Source organism: Prinia subflava, assembly GCF_021018805.1.
Source record: "Prinia subflava isolate CZ2003 ecotype Zambia chromosome W unlocalized genomic scaffold, Cam_Psub_1.2 scaffold_37_NEW, whole genome shotgun sequence".
Lineage (NCBI taxonomy): Eukaryota > Metazoa > Chordata > Aves > Passeriformes > Cisticolidae > Prinia > Prinia subflava.
Genome location: NW_026960612.1, coordinates 1,261,467 through 1,288,454, shown reverse-complemented (window position 1 = coordinate 1,288,454; position 26,988 = coordinate 1,261,467). Strand labels below are relative to the sequence as shown.

The 26,988-nt window shown below is 41.2% G+C and overlaps 1 protein-coding gene across 6 annotated transcripts; it reads right to left on the bottom strand.

The window, feature by feature from the left end:
- Positions 1–1,635: 1,635 nt before the first annotated feature.
- On the bottom strand, positions 1,636–26,281 carry LOC134565156 (hydroxyacyl-coenzyme A dehydrogenase, mitochondrial-like). 6 transcript variants are annotated; one of them, XM_063424609.1, is made up of 7 exons: positions 25,258–26,260; positions 19,428–19,556; positions 17,940–18,097; positions 9,040–9,129; positions 6,261–6,334; positions 3,114–3,230; positions 1,636–2,085 (listed from the first exon to the last, which is right to left on the bottom strand). In XM_063424609.1, the coding sequence occupies exons 1-4, from the start codon at positions 25,696–25,698 to the stop codon at positions 9,111–9,113; spliced, it is 747 nt and encodes a 248-aa protein (XP_063280679.1). In that variant the 5' UTR covers positions 25,699–26,260; the 3' UTR covers positions 1,636–2,085; positions 3,114–3,230; positions 6,261–6,334; positions 9,040–9,110. The 6 variants fall into 6 exon arrangements, with proteins under 6 accessions (XP_063280679.1, XP_063280683.1, XP_063280678.1 ...); XM_063424613.1 differs by lacking the exons at positions 17,940–18,097; positions 19,428–19,556 and having other exon boundaries at positions 25,258–26,271; XM_063424608.1 differs by lacking the exons at positions 1,636–2,085; positions 3,114–3,230; positions 6,261–6,334 and adding an exon at positions 6,383–8,853.
- Between the last annotated feature and the right edge of the window lie 707 nt (positions 26,282–26,988).

Sequence of the window (26,988 nt, the reverse complement as noted above, 5' to 3'; positions counted from 1 at the left end):
CTAAACTGAGCTACAAGCATTAGGAAATTCAGTGAAAAATACTTCATCTGTAAGAAGTGGACTGTATTTCAGTAAAACCAAGTCAGTTTAACAATATATTAGTAAAGGAAAGATACTGTTTATAGTACTGTTTCTTTCCTTTAACCCTTTTCTTTCAAGGCAAGTGGCTCAAAATTAGATATGTAATTAAGACCAGACTCCAATAAACCAAAAATTTTATTCTCTATTCAGAGATTTCTTATGTGATCATGTGCCAGGAAACTAACCTCTGTCAGCCTCAGTTTCTTCATATGCAATCTGAATTAGATGATGGAGGAGGGAGGAAGAGGCAACTTGGCATTAAATAATTATTCATAATTTCTGTAACTAAAGATATGTATATAAGCACTAAGTACAGAAAGTAAAGGAACACTACTACTGAGCTGAACTGGAACACCAATGCTCATGTCCACTTGCTCTGCAATACTTGGAGAAAAGACAGGATTTGAGGCACTCCCACCATGGACAAATTCAGCTCTGCTAAGCCCCAAGGAAATGAAGCTGCAAAAAAGAAGGTGCCTCACACAGCCAGACACACTTTTTTGTTTACGCAGCACAAATTCCCAATTGCAATCCTGAAGGTACTCAACTACAGTAGTAGTGTATTGTGTAAAAATGACACCTTAAATACAGCCAATTTACAGGACTCTAGAAAACATTCAGAAGCTTTCACCAGCGTCCTAGCTTATGCCCCTGAGAACAGAAATCACCTAGAAATCTTCATTATGTTTCTACAGCACCTAGCAAAAGTAGGCCCTCAACCACTAATTGAAAATGCTAGAAAACCCCCAAGCAAATCATGAGCTCTGCTTTTAAATGCTTTATTGGGAACCTTCTGTTCAGGGAGCAGCCTGCCATTGGGGGATTCTTTATTTATTTTTAAATATGTCCTTCAAAACCTTATTGTTCAAGGCACTGTAATTTACATCTACAGATTAGCGGTGCATTTAAGAAAAATCCTAACAAAACAACCCACTCCCATTCCAAGCTGCATTTGCTGGGGTGGGAAGAGACTGCCACCCTGTGGGCTCCTGTGGTGGTGGGTTTTGGTTAAGCTGTTTGGAGTTCTGTATCTCAATGGTTCTTCCCTGTTTCCCCCTGCTCGAAGGGTCGGGTGCTGCCCAGGCATGTCCCCCTTTTTGTGTACCTCTCCTACCCCTGCCCTGTCCCTAGAACCTTCGGTCAGCTGTCCATCTTTCCCCTGACCCTGCCCTATGTTATGGAAAAACCCCTGTCCATCTATCCTGGGGCAAATCACCTGCTTGTTCCACACCCCCCACCCCTCGGGTTTAAAAGCGGGCATGGGCTTTGTTCTTTGCCCTTTTTCATACTCCCCTCTTGGGGAATAAAGGTCTCTGAGAAATTGTACGAAAAAGAGTCTTCTCTAGTCCTCACTCGGAAGTCTAGACACCACAACACCTGTTGCCGTAGAAGAACAGCCTTGATCTGCACTGTTACCTGAATCTGCGGGCAGGTTTGGGAACGGCTCTTGGCACAGCCAGGAAGCAGAGCTAGCTGGGATTTCTACCGGCCGTGTCAGGCTCCATCCAAGACACAACTGCAAGCCCTCACACTCAATATAGAATTGTTGAAATTTTTATTTTTAAGAAAGTGAGGTTATTTTTAGGATTTTCCCCATCAATATAATAATGTTTCAAATACATAAATTCACTTGTCATTCTGTACTGCACCTGAGAAAAATCAACATTTCATGAAGGCACTGTACATAAAAAGCTTTTTGGAATTACAAAAAAATAACAATCCACCAAATCAAGCTTTGAACATAGTTAACTAGTGCAATCACTCAGTTCACAAGTGAGTTATGTTCTAAATGCAGTTTGTGCCGCCCTTGGGAAGGTTTAAACACCTGTATTATGGCAATGCTGAATAGCATATACAGATAGTTTAACACCTCTTGAGGTCAGGAGTTCATTTGTATTTGTAAAATCCTTCTCTGGTCTTTTTACCCAGCTTCTTTTCTTCTACCAGTTTATTCAGGAGTGAACTGGGTGCAAAAAGAGGATTGTTGGACTAATGAATGCCATCCTGGAAAGGAAGGGAAGTGGATGAATTAGTAACAGTTCTGTTTATATGCAAAGATAATAGAGATCTGCATCTCCTTAGAAAAATATTCAAAGGTCAGAAAACTGAAGAGGGACTGGAACTTACTCTAGGCTCTCTGAGACCCTGCAGTACAGCTTCATAAAGTCCAGATCAGTACTCATGATTATGCACAAATCTAACAATTAGACTTCAGGCTCAGTGTACTCCAAACACTTTATAATCTCCACCACTGAGGATTTTTAAAAACAGTTAAGGAGAACTTTTGAAACATAGTTAAATACAAGGAAATAAAATAAAGGCTCTGCTGAAAAGAAATTCAAGTGCAAAGAAATTCCAAGTTGAATTTCTACCTGCAAAACACATGGTTACTTGGAACAATATAACACTGCTCCACAGTACTGACTAAAAGCAAAAGAGGTTCCACTGAAAATGGCATCATCCAAGTGACATTTTGCCTCAGAGAATGTTTAAGCTGCTCATTCAAAAGAACACAACCACCAACAAGCCAGCACCAATGATGTATGTTTTTGTTACTGTATTAACATTCACCCACTTATTAACTGAAGTGACAGGGAGATAGTTCACTTACATCTTTTGAGATATTTACTGGGTTTCTTATTAATTAAGAATGAAAATATGGCTGGTAGAAAAAGGATAGGGAGTCTCAACATTTGTTGCTTTTCATAGAATTCCTCACCCCCAGTACATGTCACTCTTCCCACTGATTCTTTTTAAAGTACCATTAATGTTAATATTATTATTATTTTCCAATAGCACTTGATGAAGTCAGCAAAGCCACCACTGTTCTGTCCCCATGTACAAAGGGTACAGGCATGCAGTAAAAATGCTGTACTCACACAGCATTCTGAGCTGAATTCTAACTCCTTTCTCCTCAACAGTTCAAAGGTTATACCATAAACATTTAGTTTAAATACTGAGTCACATTTGCATTAGAACATCTACAATTTAGCTAAAAAGTGGAAAAGTAGAAAAAAAGAAGCATATAGTACCATCTATAATGTATTTACTGGTATCCAACCCAACATAGTCCAGAGGTTCAAATGGACCCATGGGATAGCCAGCCCCAAGCTTCATACCAACATCAATATCTTCCTTTGATGAATATCCTAGAGAAAAGATTGAAACTTTGATGAACAGAGAAGATTCCACATCTCCTTGGTACCACTTATAAATAATTAACAGGGTGTTATTTCACCCTGGTGCAGCTCTTCACAGAAATCTCTGCATGTTTCACAGCCACAAAAACTGGAGTCAGCATACACATGATGGAGCATAAAGCTGAACCTCTCACAAAAAAAACCCAAAAAACCCACACACAAAAAAAGAAAACCCAGCAGGCCATTTTCCTGGTTTCTTCTTGCATTTCAATACAGAGCACTGCACTGCTGATGGAGCCACAGCTACCATACTGACCCTATCAGAACGACTAAAGGAAGAACTGGTCACTATGAAGAAACAAGAGCTTCTTTTAGAGGCAGCAGAACAAGGTAAGTAAGGAAACAACTCAATTTCAGCTTTGTGAGATCATCAGCAGCTTTTGAATGATGCACAGGACAGAGCTACCCTTACACTACAACTGCCAGAACACAAGTGATATCCAGCTGATGGGTAAGGAAGGCATGGAGAGGGGAGCAGGAGCAGCTGAGTAACACGCTTAGCTACAGCACCTATCACCAGAGGATATCTGTTGGGATCAGAGATGGCAGATAGGCATAATATCAGAGAACCCTAGAAATAAATTTACAAAATCTCTTGTAAAGGTAACAACTTCAGTGACAGTTCTGTATGAACTAATAATTTACATATACCTCCTTTTACTTTTTAAAGCTGTCAATGGGTTTTTTAAGACACATTTTATTTCTGAGAAGCTGTGGAGAGTAACCTTACCTAAGTCTAACATAATTTCAGTTCCTCAAATTCAAACACAGCTAAATCCTCAGCTCATTTGCAGTTGATGCAAGTATACAGACTTGTTCTCTCAACAGATTTATCCCACTTTGTCAAACTTGGGACATGGCCACCCAACAGTTTCATTACAATGCAATAAAAAAAGGTAAAAGGGCAAACAAGGGCTATATCCCTAGTTCATTCTTGTCTCTTCTAGTATAAAGCAGACTTCCATAGAAACTTAGCTGACTGCTTTTTAGTTTTTCCACTAAGGACAGAGCAGTAAAGACCACTATATATTAATATTTACAATATGCCCCATTTAAGTAATTGTTAAAATACTGAAGGTATATTGCTTATGCAAAAGTGCACATTTAACAGAATGAGATTTTGTATAAATAAAAACTCACGGACTAGCCCAATAAAATGGCATTTCAGTGGTTGGGGTTACCAGGAAAGAGACACAATTTCATTTAATGTAGATGACAGTCTGGCTCAAGTGTCTACTCTGAGAATAAACACAAAGGATATGATAAAAATTTAACCTCATTCACTGGAACATATGAATTAAATGACAGCCATCAGCCTTCCCAAGACATCAACTAGCTTTTTAAATAGATTTCATTAGAGTTAAAAAGTCACAAATGAATTTTAGCAAGTTTGGAAATATACTGTGGGAGAAAATACAAAAAGAATAAAGATTAAATCAAAATATTGTTTTGTTTAGGCAAAAGCAGTCAGTTTTAACATACAAATTCAGTGACTGTTTACTTCTGCATTTAATTAAAAGTTCTGTTGTTTCCTGAAATATGCACAATGATACGTCACTTAACAAAGGCACCTCTTTTAAACACACTGAAACATCCATACACTATTTAAAACTGTGACTTTTCCTAAAAGAATAATGCCCCCTTGCATTCATACCTTTGCCTTTAAAGTCACTAAATTTGCTCTTTTCTCCCTTTGAGATGTAATTAGGTTAGGTTTATCTGTTGATGGATAAACAAGTAGTGTAGTTTTATTCTTTTTGTTGTTGTTGTTTGGAAATCAAACCATCCCTTCCATGTGCTTTAAAAGAGATTTTTAATATTTAAAGCATATTTGGTAGAATCCTGAAAATGGAGTGCTTTCATCTGTAAAAAAGCAGTGATTTCAAAACCAAAATGTTTCAAATGACATTCTTAGTAGCACATAGCTACAAGTAGAGCGCTTGAAATAAAAGCAATTATAGTTTGTAATTTCATCTTTATCCACTACATTCATTATTGGCTTCTTTTCAAAACAAGCTTCAATGCTTTGAAAAATTCAGTGGTTCTCTGGGGATTCATGATTATTTTTACCTACATATTAATGTAAAAGAGACCAGCAGTGAGACTGGAGTTTCTGAAGAACCTACATCTAAAACTCAACACAGAAGGGGAACAGGAAGTTTTACGTGGCAGTAGCTGAGCTCAAATCACTTCTGTGCCAGTACCATAGTGTGACACACCACTTACCTCAAAAGTGGTGGTTTGTTACCATGAGATTCTTCTAGTTTGCTGAGCCTTCATATTAAAGTAGGTCTTCACCTTCTCACGTTTGTTTCATGTAAACAAGGAGAGTGTATTTGTAAATATTATCATTGTTTCACATTATTATCCTTGGAGAGAAATGACTGTGTGACAGTCCCTTTGACCTATGTGGTTGAGAGGTGGGAATACCACTCTCCAATGCATGGTCACCTTGCTAAAAGTATATAATAGGAAGTAATAAACAAAGCAGGGATTCTCCCCTGCTGCTTCTGCTCTCCCAAATTCCTGGCTCCGTGTGTCTTTTTGAGCGAGGCTCACAGCGACAGTGGTTCATTTCACAACCCCGTATAAGTGAACTCAGGAGAACTTCACTAATGGTCCCATTATGGGACTTTCAATCACTTTTATCAGTGTCTCCTGGGATAGAGAGAGGAAAGTTTCTGAATAGCTGGCAGAGGATATTTTTACAATGGCACTACACTCACCTTGTCACCTCCAAGCCAGAAACATTTTCCACCACCAGGAATTTCATACACAAGTACCTTCCAACTCTGCATAACCTGACATTTCAAAGTGAAGGCAAGGCCTTTCCAGCTACACATGTTGGCTCATATTTAACATTCTCTATTCACTTCCAGCCTGAAAATTTTGAGGGAATCCCAAGGCTTTTCTGAAGCAATATAACATTTACCAGTGTTATATGTCAACATCCCTTGAAGCCAATTTCCCACTAAGTACCTCTCTCAAAAAAGTCGGACAGCTTCCATCATATATGGCACCAAGAGACGGTTTACAATAAACCCTGGAGTATCCTATGAAAAATAAAACAGGGATTCTAAGTAAACACTCTTTACCAGAACTACACTCAAATGCTACATGACAAATAAAACAAGTGGATGAAGACACTTATTGTATCATTATTTGAGATACTCTCTGAACTGTATTTTTCATCTCATTTATCTGCTCAGTATTAAAACATAAAGCATTGCGAAATTCAAACAAGGAATGGCACATAAAGTCATGACTGAGAACAATATGACTACTACAAGCCCAAAACAATTAATCTTAAAACAATTTAATATAGCTAGAATTTTCTTTATCAAGAGTCTAATGATATGATTTCCTGAAGGTTAGGAGAAAAGCAGCTCTTCCCTAGCAGGTTTTTTTTGTATGTCCACTATCAGAAGCACTCCTGACTAAACAGTCTGCTTCTTCCCCACTGCTCACTGGTGATCCATACTTTTGAAAATTAGGATCATTTTAACAGCAAACATCAGCACTAACAATGAAAAGATAAAACACATGCTGTCAGAAGGTAACAAATTAATACAAAACCTTTGCACAAACATCAATCAAAAGCACAAACGCAAGAGAAATAGTTATGCAAATATAGTATTATTTTGTATATTACTGCTGTTTCAGATGTTTATTATTCATTCCACTTTATCTCAATATTTAAATCAGAGAATCCCAAGCAATGTTTCTTCAATAAGCAAGAATTAAAAAAAAAAACTTCAGGTGTCAATACTGCATTATTCTCTATCCAAGCTAATTTATAACAATTCATCCTCTATTCTACACATTGCATAGTACTAAACTCTGACAGAAATAGGAGAAAAGTCAACTGAGTCCACAGAATGATTTAGCCAGAATTTAGAGAATATAGTCAGAATTAGAGTCCAGCATCCAGAAGCTGAATTAATTAATCCGGTAACTACCAGATAACAGACCCTTCTTTTTATGACAAACTGTCTCCTGGGGGCTGTGAAACCCAAAGCAGTGTTATAAATGTCAATCCACTCTGCCAATTAAGTATAATTCGGTTTATTAAAAAAATAAAATTACAGAATTTCAGTAAAACCAACAAGCGGAGTTACGGTGACGATTACCCGGGATCGTCAGAGGGTGAACGGAAAGCAGCCTCTATCCCACTGCAATCCCCCAGAGTTCACAAATTGGCCCCTTCTGGGGTCCAGGTTTTATACAGTTTATTTCACCCCTGGCATAGGATTTCCTCACAGTTCTTTGTTTTCTTGGGGTGGTTATTCGAATGCATCGCTGTCGTTGATCTGCTGAATGGGGTCTCCTCTGGGAGGGAGAAGTGTCAATTTCTTTCCTCCGGTGGGTGAATGGAAGATGAAATTCTGAATAGACAGGCATTCCCCTCCTATGATAAGCATGATGGTCGGGTGCTCATGGCTCCAGTTGCTTCTGGGAGGAGGACTGATGGCTTATCTTGATGTGTCCTCTTTTCTGATGCAAATGGCAAAGTCTCCAGTTCCTGGCATTGCATTGTCCTCCTCTGAATGGCGGTTTCTGGGTGTTGCCTGCCTTGGAATTTGTCGGTTCCGTGTCTGACTTGAACTAGTGTTACATTTTACAGAACATATTTACAGTTTGAATGCATCAAAACATTAATTAACATACTATATTTACTACATTCCATCAAAACATGAATTAACATACTATATTTACTACAGCAGTAACTTGGATAAAGCTATCCAGACCACAGCTTAATGGATTCAGAAAAAGTGTGCTTTCAAAGTAGGGTGTTTCTCTAGAGAAAAAAAAACCAAAGCTGAGAAGAAATTAAGATTAATGTGTCTAGTTATTGCAGTCTTAAGAAAAACCTGCAATGAGCACACACCATGGAGGATTTGGCCAACTGCCTCACGGTATAAGAGGCAGCAGTTTTCTCTCTGGCATGGCTAAAGATGAGCTCCTGCTTGAGCTCTTCAGTCTATGCTTATGCAGGACTTGAAAAAAAGACTCCATAACAGGAAGCCCTGATACCTGTGAATTTTGCTGCTCTAGATAAGATGTCTAGAGTCACTGGACTTTGAAGAGTTTGTGGTAAATGTGAGTGTTTTCTTTGTTAAATTGCTTTTAATTACGAAGATAAACCGGACAAAAAGCAGCCTGGAAAATTTTCAAGTGCTCATATGTAGGAGAAGGGAATACAGGTGACCTTGTCCGTGATAAGCAACAGCTGTGTTAATTACTCAATACAGCCTTGCTCCTGATGAGTCACAGCTATAGCCAATAAAGATAAGCGTGATAAAAGGGAGTGGATTAGCTGGTGAGGATGAACAAGAAAGTTCCTGGAGACACAATCAATGCTGTGAGGTCAGTCTCGGTTTGTAGTTAAAGCCTGTTGTTGGAATCTGCAGTCATAGTCTAGCTAGGTAAAAGCCTGCATTCAGAGTCTGCAAACTAATACATGAAGTCATAGTTTAGCAGGAAATAACCAGCAGTCAGAGGCTGCAAGGGAAACTCACAGTACGAGCTTGCTGCAGCCAGTCAGTGAATGGTTGGAGTCAGGATGGCTGAGCTGTAAAGAGGAATAAACCAGGACCCTTTACATGCTGCGATAAACAAGAAGTTTGTGTCAGCTCATTTCTACCCTCTAACAAGAGGGCTGCTGCAACACTCATGCATCTACTAAAACGTACCACCTTAAAATTACCAGTCTACAAGGACAGACCCTCTGAACACTATACTGTCAAAATGTACGCACCTTGCAACTGACGGGACTCTTTCCTACTGCTTTACTGGAATCCACAAGTGATTCAAAAGTCTTTTGGCTGGTCATTGGAGTCTTGATGACCTGGGTACAGGGAAGGTAGAGAGAGCATAAGCATATTTATGAGCAGAATCTCTCTCATTTCCCCATTACAGCAATGTAATCTAGAACACTCTTCCAGAAATTCACAAAATGTTTTGCAAAAAAACAACTTCAATGGATAGATATGTAACAGACACAGAACATTATTTTACACATAGATACACCATTTTGCAATATTGGTCTTTTTAGACACTTTCCCACTCAGCCACTATGGATGGATGGTAAAAGGAACCATTCTTTGAGAGCACACTTAAGAGATCATAGCGTATCAAAACAACTTTAAAAGCTATATAGTCTCAATTGTCCTGGGAAACACAAAGACATCACTCTAGACAACCATTTAAACAGCCGTAGTTCTCAATACAACAGGTCCTAACAGCTACTCACCCTCACTACAACCTCTTCTCAGGTAATTTTACAGTGATAAGGTTTCTTCTTGGCCTCCTTTTCTCAAGCTAAACAATCCCAGCTCCCTCAGCTGCTCCTCTGGTGAGTTACTCTCTGGACTCTTCACCAGCTCTGTTTCCTTTCTCTGGACACCTCATTGTCTTTCTTGTAGTGAAAGGCCCAGAACTGGACACAGCACTCAAAGTGTGGCCTCACCAGTGCAAGGGGGGGACAGTCACTGCCCTGGTCCTGCTGGCCACACTATTTTTGACACAAGGCAGGATGGCATTGGCCTTCTTGGCCACCTGAGCACACACTGACTCATGTTCAGCAGCTGTCAGTCAGCACTCCCAGATCCTTTTCCTCTGGTCAGATTTCCAACTCTAATAAATGATGTAGGATAATTCATGTTTTGTATATATGTAACATAATTCAAGTTGTATTTTATTAGTAACTGGTTAAAATCATTTGGGTCTGGGAATGAGATGAGCACGGGAATCGAAGATACCTTTGGGAGCAGCAGTAATTTACAACAGAAAAGAGGGCAGCTCCAGCAGCAGATGTGCCATCGTTACCAGTGGGAGTGTGAAAGACCCAGCGATCATATCTCGTCCCCCCATCTAGAGTGCTTATCCCAATATGAATCTCGCCACACCCTCAGAACTATACATCCCAATACCTGGTTCCCGGATTAGAATCAAGTATTCATCTCTCCTCAGAAAAACCTATTCAACTGACAGGACGGTGAAAAGTGGACTACATGAATATAGAAAGAAACAAAAGGGACAAAAAGAAGTATGAAGCAATACTCTGTCCCACCGAAAAAAACTGTATATAAGTGTTGGAGTCCATGTTTCCATGGATCCTCCACAGAGAGTGAGAAGTACAGAGATTGAATTAAAACCTTTAGAAAAATTAGAATATATAAAAGCTTTAGATACATAAAGAAGAAATCTAACCCTTAGCTTTAAGTTTTACATGCCTTAAGTCCTAGTTGTCAGTGTAGGACACAGCTTCAGGCCTAGTGATAGAGTATAGACATAACAAAAATAGAGTAGAATATTGTTTATAATTTTTAGTATGAGTTTTATGTACAACAAGGTAGAACATTATGCTAGTAAGATAGAGTTTTGCATTAATAGATATGCTATATGCGTAGGTTTTGATACTGATTTTCGTAGTTTTACGAACTTTAGAATTGTGCCTAGATTGGTTAGTGTGTAGATAAAAAATATGAATATGCATTTTGCAATTTGGGATAAAAAGCCTCTGTGTCAGTCGGTCAGTGGATTGGGGGGATTGGTTGATTGATCAATCCGATCTATCGATCCAACCTCCACCTCCTGCAGCCTGAGGAAGGAGCCTTGCCAGGGAGCCGGATGGGATTCTAAAGGTACCATCCACTGTAGTCTGGGGTCTGGGCCCTGGGGTCCCGTCCCTTCCCCCTGTGAGGGTGCAGGACCCCGGGGACCCCTTCTTGTCCCTGTGACCCCCCGGACGGGAACTCTGTGCGGTTCGGGATCCCTCACTGTCATCGTGACCCTGTGACCGAGGACTCTGTGTGGGTTTTGAATCTCAGGGCCCCTTTCTGTTGTTGTGATCCCCGCGGCCGGGACCCCTGTCTGGGTATCACCGTGGAGGCCTAACCAGGAAAACAGGCTGGAGACACAGATCTGGGTGCAACAACAGCAGCAGGGCAGAAGACCCAGTTTATTTACAAAAACCTACTCTTATACTTTTACTATGAGGCCTGTGGATTGGAGGAAGAAATTCCCACCTCAACACCACATTGGTGGAGGGGACTGTCACACAGTCTTGTTTGTCCCAGCAGAGAATGTAAAAACAATGGCTATGTTTATAGAACATAGCTGATGTTTACATTAAAAGAGCGTGAGAAGGTACGAACTTCTCCTTTAATATGAACGCTCAGCAAAACCGGGAAAAACTCATGGCAACATCTGGGATCTGTGATCTTGTGTTCCCTTTCTGTTATTGTGACCCCACGGTTGGAAAGCCCTGCTTGGGGTCAGATGGGAGGCTGATTTACCTAGAGGCTGTAATGTCACATTTATGCTTGCTTATAGTCTTACTAGTTTTGCTTGTTAGGAATTCTATGCTTTGTTTGCTGTTTCATTAGAACTCTGTGTGTTAAGATTTCTATGCTTTGGTTATTGTCTTGTTTAGACTTTGTTTGCCTAGGTTTATAATTGATTATAGAATAAGGCCGCTCTCAGAACTCTTATGCCTTCAGATATGTGCTTTTGTATAAATAAATTACTCTATTTAGATACTAAAATGTTGTAAGACCTTTAGAGACTTTATACCCATACAACGACCTAGGCATATAAGCAGAGGCCGCAGAAGCTGAATTCGTGAACAAGGGAGCTCCTGTGCGATAGAGGCCGAAGGTAAGGTTCACCCAGTGCCGATCCCGGGACTCTACACTGAATCTTTTATTGTGTGCTTACCCAAAATTCTGTCCAATTAATTTTTTTAAAATTAAATTATTATTAATAATTTGAATTGGCCATTTCATTTATAACATAACCCCTCTTCCCCAGCTTGTAGCATTGAAAACATTGAAACAAACACGACCGACTTTGTTTCAAAAGTGACAAGGCGATAAGATTTCATCTCCTGACATTTTAAATTGATTTCTACACTGCTATCAGCACTTCTTATGAGTAAGCCTCCCTGCTTGAAATGATGGCTGTAAATAGCACCTCTGTTGGCAGTTGAGTGGAGAACTCAGGAGCCTTGAGACTGAAGGAGTTACCTCGGTCTCTTAAACCTGCCCCTCAACAGAGACTGCAGCACCCTCAAATCACTAGAGGTAGCAAATTCCATATCAGTACAGCTGCAAATGGAGATCTACTCTGTCAATCTAACTGAAATCCCACTGCTGACAATTGCACTGCTGGGCTGCAGCTGCTACTATGATGGAGCATAATGATAACAGCCCCTGTAAGGTGTGCTCATAAGACACCTCCACAAGCTTCATCGTAGGCACAGGATTGAAGAAATGGAGACCACCAAATTGGTCCTGCCTGGTGGTTGCATTTGCCATCTTTGTGATTTGCAAGGATGAAGTGTTGCTTGCAAATATTGTATGCCTGGAAATAAGAAATATATAGACTGCATGAAGGACAGTAGGAGACTGAGGCACTAAACACAAATAGACATCCATTGGCTAACCATCCAAGAATTCTCAGAAATATCCCTGTGTCGCCCTGTTCTTTTAGAATTTTTTGGCCTTCTGATTAATTTATTGGAGTCAAATTCTCACGCTTCTAACAGTTTCTTAATGTAAAAATAGCACTGTTTACCTAACGGTAGTTTTTTGTTTACATTCCTTTTTGGAAGAAGAGAAGAACTGATTGACTGTCTGTTTGGCTAGTGTGGTTGGAGGAGTCGTGATCTCATTCACCAATCCACAGCTGGTGCCAAAAATGTATAAATATGAAAGAAAGTAAAGTTCTGCCGCTTTTTTTCTTGCTAGGACATCTGAGAGTCGCGTGGTTATTTTGTGTCGAACTGTGTCATCCCTGCAGTTTATCACAGTCCTTTTGCTGAGGTATAAGCACAGCCATGATTAAATAACCACTGCAAAGGCCGTGCGAATTCCTGATTCTTGAGGAATTATATTGAATACTTTTATCAGGTGCTGGAAAAAAGGACTGTGCAAGTAGAAAAATCTTGTTTAACTCCCCAGATCAATTCTAGGTAATTCCTTCAGCAGTCCTGGAAACCTAAGGGTATTATTATTTGTTGTTAAACACATTTATACACTTACTGAAACCCAATCACATACAATATCAAAAGTGCGCTTTGGAGTCTTACAGAAAATTTGCAATCTACTTTGTTTTAAAATTATCGGTGATAGATATGTTGAGCAAACCTACCATCAGAGCAAAGATTTGATGAGGAAAAAACCAGAGAAAACTTAAGACCTGCCATGTATAGGACACTGCAAAGGATACACAAAATGCCAAGAGTTTTAAGACATATATGAAGTTCTTTTCCAGACATAAACCAGATTTACTAACTGCAATTTATAATGGTTTGAAGTTTCTGTTTGTTTGGGGTTTTCTTCCCAGAAATATCTCAAAACCTCAACAGTCCTGCTATCACACCAAAAACTTACAGAGATGGCTTTTTCTTCAAATCATGAAAATCAGAAACTAAATTATAGATTAAAACCTACCTTTCATTTTGGGCTGCATCCTACTATCCCTTCAAAAAGTTATCCTACTGGACTCAGCAAATGTTTATCTACATTGATATTTTGCTTAGATTGTACTAAGATGTAACTGAGCTTTACAAAAGAGCTTTCAGAAAAGTTATGTCCAAGTCATGGGGACATCTGATAGTGGCATTAAGGAAAACATTTCAAGACAAAACCTCCCACTTTGTTTTCCATTTTTTATTATGTTTTCTTTTTTGTTATTGTGAAGGAAATTAAAAAATCATGAAAATTCCTGTTTACTCTTCGTACAAATATTCTTTTATTATCTCTCCAGCATAAAGTGGCCTTATACTGTTCTAAGGTGTTGTACTAAAAGGAGCATTCTGCACTTCATAGTTTTGACCTTGCAAGGTCAGTGCATACAGAAGTCACTCTCACCGAAAATTTGCCACTGTATATAAAAATTAAAATATTAATATAAAAAAGAAGCACATTGATTTGTGAAATGTAATTATTGCTAGGTTTATATCTGAGTTCACTTAAGAGATTTTACCTCAGTACCTCTTCTGTAGCCTCAGACAACAGAAAGCCTTGGAAAAAAGAAAAGCATTGAATTTGCACTGTCAACAAGTGCATTTTAGTTACACTTTCTTCTCTGACCAACCAATTGATTTCAGTTGAGTTTAAAATAGAATTTTCATGCCTGTGTGACTTAGAATTACACAATCCATGCTTCAGGTGACAGCAGTTGGGAGGCTTTGGGAAGCCAGTACTAGTGAAACCATAGAAATGGCTTTCCCAGCACCAGAGTGCTTTCTCTTGGTTCCATCTAGTGGCTCAAGGAAAGATGTCAAAAGCAGAGCCCAACACAAGAGAAACATTAATAAATATTTCCAATAAATCCGACTCTTAAGTCCAGCTGCCTTACACAGCAAACACTGAACAACACTTCTTTTTTAACAGTTTTATAATACATTCATTCTAACACAGTGAACAGGTGAAAAACACTGGTCAGGTCCAAGCTGAGTTTCCACATCTAAAGGTAAATCCTAGACCAAGGAATATTGATGGGCATTAGAAAAAAAAAACCCCAAAACCCAGAAAGCAAGTACAGAAAAGTGCTTAAAGTGGATACCCAAATGTTCTTCTTCCATATTCATTACGACCCTGTTTGGAAAAGTACTGCAGTGTCTACAAAAATCCTAGCCTTACCTTTTTCAAAAGGGAAATGCAAGACTGACCATTCAAGAAAAAGAAAACAAAACTGAAGAGTGGGTAGCAATGCTTTACTCTGCTCCAAAGATGATGACCATGTAACACAGTAATAAATACTAAATATGGTGAGTATAATACTGAGAGGAATAGAACATACAATTCTGCCTTCCGCATTTTGCAAAGCTCCAAGAATATAATTTTGCAAAGCTCCAAGAACCTAAACTAGTATGTTCTCAGACATGGCACCCAAGAAACAGCATCCACTGTTTCACCTAGACAGTTACCCAGATGAGGAATACCCTGAGTTTCCACGGTGCTCTGGAATTGCCAAACGCTTCTGGCTTATTACATTTGATTTGAACACTTAAGAGAAATTCAGTCCCCACTCACAAATACAACTTCTCTCAATAAAAGAATAGCTTTCCCATCCCCTACCTGTACAAATCCACTTTCAGAGGAATTAGTTATTTTATAGGAAAAAGAAGAGGAATTAAGTTAATTGTGTTATGCTTTTTCAATGTAACGTTTTAGATATTTCCAGTTCCCAGACTTATTTATTTTCTTTGGAGATGTCTTCGTAGTGCAAAAATGGGAGAAGAACAAGTACATGTTGCAGCTGAGGAAATGCATGAGACATGAAATACAGCACAAAAGAAGAAAAATGCATGGTTTCACACACCTTGTATTTCACAGGTAGAATTCATCATCTTGTCAGAATAACTGCAATACATAGCCCCTTACATTTCCACCTGCTATCATCCACTCCTGTGGTAAGTCCTGAGATTTGAACGAAGCCAAGTCCTCCCTCCAGAGCATCCTGGTCTTTCCTGGTCTCTCCCTGTAACCCACACTTCAGAGGGCCATTAATGCTCCAAGCCCCTCAGAAGCAAAGCTCCTCCTGAGACTCAAAGCTGTCTTTAAAAAAAATCCTGTCTTTGTTACCAATTAACTACAAGTCTACCACCCCTACTGAGCTGACACAACAGTCCACACAATAGGTTTATAAATTTTGAACTATTCAATCTTAGAAAAGATTGTAGAATGCTAGCACTGGCAGGAAGAACTTTCCATTCCAGCAGAGTGCCATGTGGGATGAGTAAAGCATACTGCTTCCTTCTAACACATGGAAAAAACACTCATACAGGTTTCTGTCTTTCCCCACACTATGCACACGATCTGCAACTCTATACTCTCTCTCAGTTGCAAAGTACCTTTTGTAGCCAAAGCTAATATTTTAAACACTCGACTACTAAGTTTCACTATTACAGGGGTTTTTCATCTAGACTTTTTAAACTGCAATCCATTTTCTTTGCCATTCACTTCACTTTCCTTTATCCTACACATAAGATATCTGTATGTTTATAATAATTTCCAAATATGCTCTTAAAAAGGAAGGCTTCTTGTCTTAGCCATTTTTCCCAACCCTGCAAAATCATCCCTTTTGCAATGGACAGGAGCATATTTGAACAACTCCCAGTGTCTTTTAACACTGTAATGTAAAATTTGATGTTTTACAGCAGCTATGCTGACAAACCGCTCAGTCTTACAAAAAATAGCCTTAGGTGTTCCAAACACATATTTTTAAGTGAGGTTCCAAGTCCCCACACCCACAGTTCTTTGCTGACTGGTTTTAGACAGTTTACCACTTAGTATACTCCAGATTCCTCATTAAATACTTGGGCAATCAATGGTCTGTTTGCACAAAATAGGCACAATCCAACTATAATAAGGTACTCTCATAAATGCAGAAGACAGCTACTTACTTTTGTGTGTCAAGGTAATGGCAAGTTACCCTGTGCTCAGTACATGGCTGCTTGTCATCATTTACTGTTTTCAAAATTACCAGGTAATTTAAATTACTGACAGTAGGAGAAAGCCTGAAAATCTCCCCAGGCTGAAGTCAACTAATGATATCTTTTCTCCCTTGACATGATATTCAAGGCACAGCTTGCCCAGCTGACAGGTTAGACAGTCTAGAATACCTCTTAGCCAATATCCCCAGATTTACCTGCACTAGTTAAAATCTAAACCTGCAAGCAGTCAAGGTCTTGTGATCCTGACTCATCAATTACAAGCCTCAAATTTCTGAGACTGCATTCTCACCTGAACAGCATTTTTGAGTTTGGATACAATTCAACAGTAGCTTCCAACAGTTATCAAATATAGTTCAAAGACATTTCCAGGGACTGTAAGTAACTGAATGAGTGTCTACTAAAATACTATTTACCCTTTTACATCACACACAATAACCAGCATTTGCTGTTTCCTAACTCTTGTAATACAAAGTAAAGTTAGTTCACTTAAGACATTATTGAGCTGACAGACTTGTTCTTAAAACTTGTTTGTGGAAATGCATTTTATGGAAATGGTTTGCTCTTGCTCACCCCTGGAAAATGTATGGTTTATCCCAAGTCTGTAACCTCCCTGCAGTATCAAGTTATCTGTAACCTCATTGGCTGGAGAATGTTACCGTGCCCCTTTGAACCTCTGTGATAAGAATGCTAAGGCAAGGGGTCTCGCCCTCTTTGCCCCTCTTCCCCTGGGGGACCCTCCCCAGGAGCCCCCCAAAATTTAAACTACAACACTTCTTTATGTCAGGTGTGCTGGAAACAAATACTTTATCATACCAATTCCTTATTTAAGTAAACGCAACACTAACAGTAACCCACGTGTACTTGAACAAGTTAATTCTAATGTCCTGCATTTGTAGTTTGATTTAGATTTGAACTTGCCAAGTAGATGGGCAATCTTAATGACTAAACTCACCTGGAACAACAAATGAACAATACAACGAGCAAATGAAGCAATGCAACACACCTCAGAATGTTTGTAACATATGGACCTGGCACAACAACTATTCCAACATGATAGTCTGGAGCTAGTCTAAGACAGCAAAACTCATTTTTAAATAACGCAGCTGAGAAAATAGAGAACTAACTGTAACTATAAAAACAGAAAATAAAATAGTCTAAGTTTCAAAATGTAACAGGAAAAATACACATACTCTGGAGCAAACTTATCCAGCGTCTTGAAGAGTTCATTTTTTACTTCCAGGTTTTCCATAATGGCTTCTATCACCAAATCTGTGCTGTGGACCACTGATGCTGCATCTGTGCTTGTTGTGAGGTTCTTCAAGGTCTTCTTAATGAACTCAGCACCAGCCTGAAACATTTTCAAGCAGCTATAATGTCTATTTACAATGATTTAATTTACTTTTCATGAGAATTCCCTTATGTGCTCTGGTGTTTTTGACCCCATCGTAAAATGCAGGCAGTCTGCCACATTTCCAAATCAATGAGAAAGTTCTAAGTGTGTAGAGATACAATGCTTTCCACTGACAAAATTTTCCTAGCCAATCAAATCTGTTTTGAAGCAAATAGGAGACCTTAAAACTCATTCTTTTAGGAAGACCATTTGCTGTAGTCCAACCGTCAGCACAAGAGTCTGAGTGATCACCTAGTCGATCAATCAGTAGCTATAGTTTCAGTGAAAAAGCAGGGGGAAAATGTCTTCTCACTAGTAAGTCTCTTTATATAGTTTGTGTGGGCAGAAATCAAACAGAAATGCAAGACTTTTAGCCAGGGGTAAATGGAGACGTAGTACAAATAAAAAAAAACCTACATGGTAGAATATAATGGCATACAAAAAGTGCAAGTATTATGTGGACAGTTTTCTTTTTGATTAAAAGACTCCCCATAATTACGTATGTATGCTCTACTTATCCTGACACTCCCATACTCCTGTGAACAAGCCCTTTTCATTTCCTTTGTGTGCTGCATCATTTTCTGGCAGTCATCAATATCAGTATACACTGTATATATTAATATGTATCAAAAGAAGAAATGAATCTGCTGTGTAATTTAGAGAAACAAGCACAGCAACAAGTAAGCCTTAGGATACAAAGTTAGACTCATCAACTGCTCCACAGTGGCTTGCTGTATGCAAGTCATACTCAGCAATGCAAGTGCAAAGTTATACATCCAATGTGTCACTTGCACTCTCATTTCCTTAGCAGTAATCCTGTGCCCAAGTGTTAGGAGGAAAAAAAAAATAAAATAATAAAAGACTCCTTACTCAGGTATTAAAACAATTTTGTTACTATTTGCTTTTGGACAAAATGGGTGCATTCCCTGGTAAGCACTCAAAGACTGCTTGCTTTTAAGTTACGATGAATAATTTGACTCCATTTCACACTTAGCATTAGTTTTAAAAGATTGCCAAGTTGGTTTAAATCTTTATCTTAAAGCTGAAGTTTATTAAGGAAAGAAAATGAGGTAAGACATCTTTCAACCTCCCTAAATTAAAAAAAAAAAAATCCCCAAAAAACTCCAACAAAACTGAAAGTCTAGGTTCTTGAGCACACTGGGAAAAATGTTTTCTTTTTAAGCAAGTATAACAACATGCTCTATAATGCATAACTGCAGTATCATAACTTCAGTACGACAGTTTTTATTCTTCCAAGTTTTCCTAGAGGAATAAAGAAGGTGTCAACCTCAGGCTTATCTGCAAACTTCTTCTTTGTTACTCTCCCCAAACTCTCTTCAATTCCTTTTGTAGACTTTTTAAGGATTTCATCTGACTGGTCAACTAACACCACAGTATGACCACTGGCTGCTCCAACCTGAAAGTTTAAAAAAAAAAATAAAAATTCAACTTCAGTGTCACAAAACAACCAACCATATTGATTTGTGTGATATGCCAGACAATATGCCAGGCATTAAGGCAAAAGAGAGCTAAAAGACATCAAATTAAATACACTTGACTAGAAAAATCAAAAAAGCCTGTATACAGTTGGGGTGATGCTGAAGGGATAAAGATCTCAAACAACTTGAGGGAAAAAGAAATCTCTTCCTCACACTGCCTGCAGAATCTTGTGTCTGAAGGCATCTAAATTCTGTGACTATGGCTACAGAATAAACCGCCATCTTGAAAGGAACAAGTGTTTCAGCTGAGAGCCTTGGATCTTGTAAGGAAAAAGGGCTGTGGAGACCGAAACTGGAACACTGGCAGGGTGAGCAAGTGGTACAAGGGATGGCCTTGTGTCCCCAAAACACAGCTCTGCTGTCAGGTCATGAGCATGTCCCTGCAACAACAGTGTCTTGGGTTATGTAACCAAAAAAAAAGTGTATTCTATTTCATCTGTAGAAAGCACTTGGGAGATGGTTTCTTTTTTATCTCTTGTAACTCCAGGGGGGAGGAGGGTGGATGCCTTCTGATAATAGACCATTGTCGGAGTCCAGGACATCCCTCTGGCCACCCTGGAGGGTTTGGAGACCAGACAGGGGGGTCTGGGATCTGTACAAGGGGGTCAGCCAGCCTCGCACAGAGCCCAGGAGGACACTGCTTTTGATCCCTGGCCATGGGAGTGAATACCCACATTGTATGAAGAATCACAAGCCAAGAGAATTCGAAATAAGTAGTAGTTAGTTTATCGCAGAGTGTGAATGTAGAATCTAGGATTTTTAGCATATGGGGTTGAAGAGACAAGATGGAGGAATTGGGGAGTGGTCCTGTCCTCCTTGTTCTTGTTCTCGTCCCCCATTTTCTGCTGAGTTGTGTCACAAGGATTGGTTTAGAGTAGAAATGACATGTTAACATAGGTAGTAAGTATTGGTAAGATTTTGTAAATAAAAAGTACATTGTGGATGGTGGTTGGGTCAGGGAGACCATACATTAAGTCTGGGACCCTCTGATCCACCCAGTCTGCCATGTGTCCTGCTCTGCTGGGGACACCTTGCAGAACTGAGAAAGAACTAAGAGATAATGAAAGAATAAACAACCTTGGAGGCATGGACTGGCAGACTCTGTTTCTCTTCTCTGGCTCTGGCGTGGACCTTTTGGGCAAGAAAAGCTCGAAAATCCTATATACCTTGGGGAACAGCAACCCCAAGGAGATTCTCAGGGAAAAGCAACCCTGAGACACCATCTGTTAAAACCAGGTGGGGCAGTGTTTCTTATCTCTTTCATCAACTTCGTCCACCTCCCGGTGGATATCTTCTGTTAATGGGCCATTAAGGCTCACCAATGACATGACACATTGAATCATTCCATTGTGAGATGCACCACCCAGTGGGGAGGAGCCAACTATTCCCTACCCACATAAAAATGGAGACATAGGGACCCCAGACATTCCCCTTTTCCACTGGATTATCAGAGGAAGACTGGACTCATTTCGCCACCACTGAACCTGTCTACAGGATCATCTCTACTTCAACAGAACCACATCTGTCACTCCAGGAAGACTTTTTTGGACTGCTTCCAACACCCTGACAACAGGGTGTCAGGTAGTATTCCTGACTCTGTCACGGTTTTCTAGGACTTTTGTTCGTTTGATTGTTTGGGGTTTTTTTATATTACTGCATTTACATTTCCAATATTTCTAGTAAATAACTGTTATTCCTATTCCCATATTTTTGCCTGAAAGCTCCTAATTGCAAAATTATAACAATTTGGAGGGAGGGTGTTTTACATTCTCCATTCCAAGGGAAACTCCAATTTTCCCTGACAGATATCTGTCTTTCCAAACCAAGACAACAGGAAGGTGACAGTGGAGCTGCGAGCAGCAGTGAACATTTGCCACTCCAGGATTCCACACAGACAGAAATGGCTGCAAAGACTCCTTATTATGCACTTGGTGCAAACACTGGCTCAGCTACACACAGCTCTACTGGATTGCCTTTTTGGTTGGTATTTACTTGGTATTTAAATTAATTTCAAATATGTAACGTCACTGTCTCACACTGCATCAGCATATTAAAGATCAGCTGCTCATTATCTGTTACTTTACTATTACTTTATGTTCCTTTTCATAGTTAGCAACAGCCTATCTTCACTTTCAGAATCCTTGAACTAACAGAGTTGTGATTTAGTAACTGTGTAAAACAGATATTAAAACATGGTGCCACTGATGGTTTTAAAGTCACTCAACTTCAGAGCTTCCCTTCTGCAATCTTTTACCTTGCATTTAACCTTACACCTGATGACTAAAGACTCATGCACCCACAAGACCTACTCAAATAAAACTAGCTGAAATGGAAAGTACAGATATCTCATGAAGAAAAGCATGGTGATATTCTCATCCAATTTGCCTCACTAACCCAGCAAATAAAGAAGTGCCAGATTGTCTCTGGACAACAGCCGTAGAGCTTTAACAAGGGGTCAGTCTGCAGACGGACATTTCTTTATCCAGCTTGGTTTCTTATTTTCACTATGGCCATTCCATAATAACCACCTAAACCAAGCTTGTACTTCTAACACTTCATCTGTTGCTGATCATTTATAACAGTGAAGTGAGACTCTTCAATCTTCAGATGAAAAATCATTACCAAGCACATTTTTAAGAGGTGCTTCACTGAGAATCCATTTATGACATTATCACTGACCAGCTGGTGAAAAATCCTAGAAAAAATAACATCTTTCATTTCCCATCATATTTACATGGACAGGAAGGAAGAAAATGAGACAAAATCACCATTTCCTTGCAACTCAAACATACACTTGCCTAAACTCTACTATCCAATGATCTTAAGAATGCTAAATAAGAAACCCAAGTGCTGGGGAGTCAATTAATGCTTTTCTCATACAGAAGTGCTTTTCACAGGGCAGAATCAAAAATTATGGCTTTCAGCCATAGATTTTAGCAGAGGCTCGTTTCACCTAACATTATGAAAAAGCAAGAGGAGACAATTTCTTAAGTGTTCAAAAAGGGATGAAAAGCAGCTTTATTAATAGGGTACAGGGGAGACACCACTCAGTGTTATAATGACCTCTGCTTTGGGATTATTTTGGATTGATAAATTGGAGGCAGATGGTCAGCAAAACAATCCTGGCTCCTTAACAGTGATAGAGGCCTGCAACCCCTGTTACTAACAAATACCAGACACATTTCTCTTGAAAAGCTGCTCTCTGAAAATGTGCAGTCCAGCAGAAAAAGATCAGCTCACTTACCTGGAAAATTATAAGCTTTGCATAGTGTGCATCTTTCTCAAACAGAAAACAACTTTTTTTCTAAGGAGTTCTTTGATGGTTCTTCAGTGGAAACCTCAAGCTCTAGTATCATGATGCAGAGGAGTGTTTTTATCAGAAAAGTGAATAAACAACTATTTTCTTAGCCAAAAAAAAATTACTTCTGTATTCCTTCTGCTAGAAATTTGCCAGGAATGTAAGAAAGCTTTCATTCTGAGAAGCAAACCTATTAATTCATTGAAATGGAGAACTGCTATTCATGAGCTCCAGCTCCAGCCTTACTGTCAATTTCTACTTGGATGTTTGCTTACTCCCCTTATTCTTTGTAAAGATTGTGAACTACCCTGGTATTCTGGGCAACAGGTTCTTTCTCTGAACTAAGTGGTGAAATTTTCAGTCACTGAAAGGACTCTTCAGTTTCACGTCCCAAAGCTATCAAGTTAAAGGTGTACTTAAAAGCTAAAGGCCTGAGATTAAACTCTGGGAAAATAAGTCCTATTTAAATATTAACCACTTCATAACTCTGAAGATGACTGTCAGCTAAATGCTCGTTTAGCTGTTGCATTCTACTGGTAAAATGTATAAAATGTCACTTGATCTGCTCCCTTGGCAAGTTAGAAGAATCTTCCTTCCAACATTTTCCACATACCATTACCCCACTTTCTGTTGAGAATTAGTCCACACATTGTCTTCAGAACCACCTTATAAAATTTAAACCATCAGCCTTGGTTCTTTTCACCAACCCATCTTGAAATGAACAGGGCTAATGCCTTTATTAATATTCAGCTCTTTATTAAAGTGATCAGCTGGGTGGTAGAGCTCAACAGAGTTTTTCACGCTGCTGTAGCAATCCGGAGGAGCAGGAAATGTCCCAGATCATTACTCAGCTGCAAGCAGTAGGTGCCGAGTCCTTGTTCCCATGGGAACAGCTAGAAGCTCTCTCTGGTCAACTCTGAGGAAGCAGAGAGGTGCAGGTCTGGTTCCTGATGTGCAAAGCAGCAGACGTCAGCTCTTTACCCTCATGGAAAAACCTCTAGAGTTTCTCTCTCTCTCTCTGAATCTGTCACTTGAGCTGGCCCAGTCCCCACGCCCGTCAGACTCTTAATAGATCACGGCGAGTTCTCAAACCAGGTCAGGGGATGCGTCCACCTCCTCCTCAGGGAGAGCATCGCCTGGCTCTTTCACCGTGTCCAGTCTTCCATCTTGGGGTGCCTTTCATCTCCAAAGAACTCTTTCCCAGCGTGCTGTGTGTTTGTCTTATTTGCATATGCCTTCCTCGAGTAGGCAGCGTGGGATGGGGGGGTGCTAGGTGAGCTCCGATGACAGTAGACACAACCAGGACAATCAACTTGCTTTTAACATGCTAATTCAGAAATGCAGGACCGGCAGGATGGCTGCCCAGCCCCGCCAGGGACGGGGGTCGCCTGTCTGAGGCGCCGGGGCACCAGCGCCTCCCATTGCCCCCTCCAAAGCCCTGCAGAACCACGCTCGGCACTCCCCCCTGTCCAGCCACAGCTCCCGCCAACAGCGACAGGGCTGGCCCGACAGAGCCAGCCGGTGGAGCGGACGCTTCCGGGGGGGGAGGGCCGCCACACCAGCAGCCACAGCGGCTCCGGCAGCCACCAAGGCACCTATGGCGGCAGGGGTCCGGCAGCAGATCTGTCAGGGCTGGGGCGGCGGCAGCAGTCCCAGGAGTTCTGGAGACATAACCCTGCCACATCTCGGGCCACAGCAGCCACACGGGCAGCTTTTGGAGCACCCACACTCACTGAGAATTCATTCATAACAATCTGACCTGAAGATGTGCGGATCAGCAAGAGAAGTGTGAAAATTGAGCAAGCAGAGAGCAGCATAGCAGCAATACTTTGTACCCTGCCCTGGCAGCAGTCGAACCGAAACCCACAGCAGTCTGGCAGTAAAGCACAGGGGCGCGTCCCAGCGCAGCCAAGAGCCAGCGCAGCCGAGAGCCAGCGCAGCCACTGCTTGCCACACAAACGCAGCCTGGAAAGGCAAGCGCGAAGGAGTTTGACCACGGACTGCAACACATTCCGAGAATCGCTAGGTTTATTTTGTTTTGTTGTGAGTTTTATTAATGCTGGTCTGTCAGCAGACCGCTCGCCCTCCCTTGCGCTCGCCCCTTCCCGCCCGGGGACAGTGCGGAGTGCAACACCGCAGCTGGGCTCAGCTCCGAGCGCAGAGCCAAGCTGAGCGCAGGGACTCAGGAGCAGCAGCCCAAGAAGGGCCAGCGCTGCCCGCAGGGCTTGCCCTGTGGCCCCAAGCACTCACTGAGCCCTCCAGCTGCCATGGCGCCACGCTCCCCCTACCCCCCCTCGGCCGGGCTGCCCCACCACGCTCACCTGGGCAATGCCGGCACCCATGAGGCCGCCGCCGATGATCGTGACATGCTTGATGAGCAGCTTCTTGGTGGCCACCGTGGCGGCGTTGGAGGAGGCGGTGTGCACGAAGTGGTGGGTGGCGAAGGGCATGGCGAAGGCGCGGAGTGAGCAGTGGGGCCAGGACAGGCGGGACGAGGGCCGTGCTCCGCCCTGGGGGAAGGCGGCAGGTCCCGGCTGCGCGGTCCCAGCTGCCTGCCGAGGGAGAGGCACGTTGGGTCTTTCACCTTGGTTACCTCTGATTCCTTTAGAGCCAAGCAGCAAGGCCAAGGACAGCACTGCCGGAACGCCCGCAAGCCCCCATCTGGCGCTGGCCCAGTGGCCGAGGCTGCGCTGATTCCCACTCTTTGCCGCAGAGGTCACCCTGCTGCCCTCAGCACTCACCTTCCCGCTGCCACTGCTCATGCTCACAGAATCGCAGAATCAGTGAGGTTTGGAAAGACCTCCGAGACCAAGTCCAACCCATGACCAAACACCACTATGTCAACTGGACCATGGCACCAAGTGGCACATCCAGTCTTTCGTTTAACGCCTCCAGGGACGGTGACTCCACCACCTCTCCTGGGCAGCCTATTCCAATAACCAATCACCCTCTCTGAGGACAGAGTTCAACCTAAACCTTTCCTGATACAGCTTAAGGCTGTGTCCTCTCATCCTGTCACTGGTTGCATGGGAGAAGAGGCCAACCCCCACCTGGCTACACCTTACCTTCAAGGAGTTGAAGAGAGCGGTAAGGCCTCCTTCGAGCCTCCTTTTCTCCAGGCTAAACAGCCCCAGCTCCCTCAGCCACTCCTCACAGGACTTGTGCTCCAGACCCTTCCCTGGACACACTCAGGCACCTCAATGTTGTTCCTATTTGCACCATTAGAAGCTCTCTCCACAACAGATGTTTCCTGACTAGAAGGGGACTTTATTTCCAGGCTAGCACAATATATATAATAAACAAATACAATAAAACAACAACAACAAAATTCTTCCATTATAAACACTAACAGCTGAATCATATCAGATGCAGACTGCCCTGATTTTCCATCTAATTCACTTATCACCAGAAAGACTTGCACTTCAAGTCAGCAACAGCAGCAGCTGACAACACAGCAATTACTACTCTAATCAGCATTGGGGTAAACATTAAGCAGCTTGTTTTATTCAAATAAAGTGTTGTATTCTCATACCTCTGCACTTTGTACCACAAGCCTACTGCAAAAAATCCACCTGGATTAGGCAGGAGCAGGAAGTGGCTGTGGAAACAGCTTTACCCAGAGACTCACCCTTAATGATCTTTGTGTATACAAATGACAGGTGAGTGGTAATTAGTGAATTTCCCTTAAAAGAAATAAAATAGCAGTATGCCAAGTAACCTGCAACCTAACTCCAGGGCATAAGACACAAGATTTCCACCTACAGATGTTACTCCTAAGTGCCCAGCTCCTGGTTAACACCAGTGCTGATATCCACTCCTTCCCCACAAACACTTCAGTTGGCTCCTGCTCAACCCCTGCCTTCCATATGGAAGGATCTCCCGTTTTCCCCTGAGAGCCCTTGGGGGATCTTTGCTGTCTACCCCAGGCTCCCCCTTGGCACCCCTTTTGCTCTGTGCCCTCTGCCTCCTGTGATGCCAGGAGCCCAACTTCTGCCCAGGTTTTCTTTCCTGCAGACTGCACACCTCCTGCTGACAATTCATTTGCTCTTTTA

Excerpts from the sequence above, each read along its gene's own strand:
- LOC134565156 (XM_063424609.1), bottom strand. The coding sequence starts at position 25,698 with ATGAGCAGTGGCAGCGGGAAGGTGAGTGCTGAGGGCAGCAGGGTGACC. Across the intron at positions 19,557-25,257 it reads TGGGTGCCGGCATTGCCCAG|GTTGGAGCAGCCAGTGGTCA; the intron begins GTGAGCGTGGTG and ends TTAAACTTTCAG. Across the intron at positions 18,098-19,427 it reads AGTTTGCAGATAAGCCTGAG|GCTGGTGCTGAGTTCATTAA; the intron begins GTTGACACCTTC and ends AAAATGTTTCAG.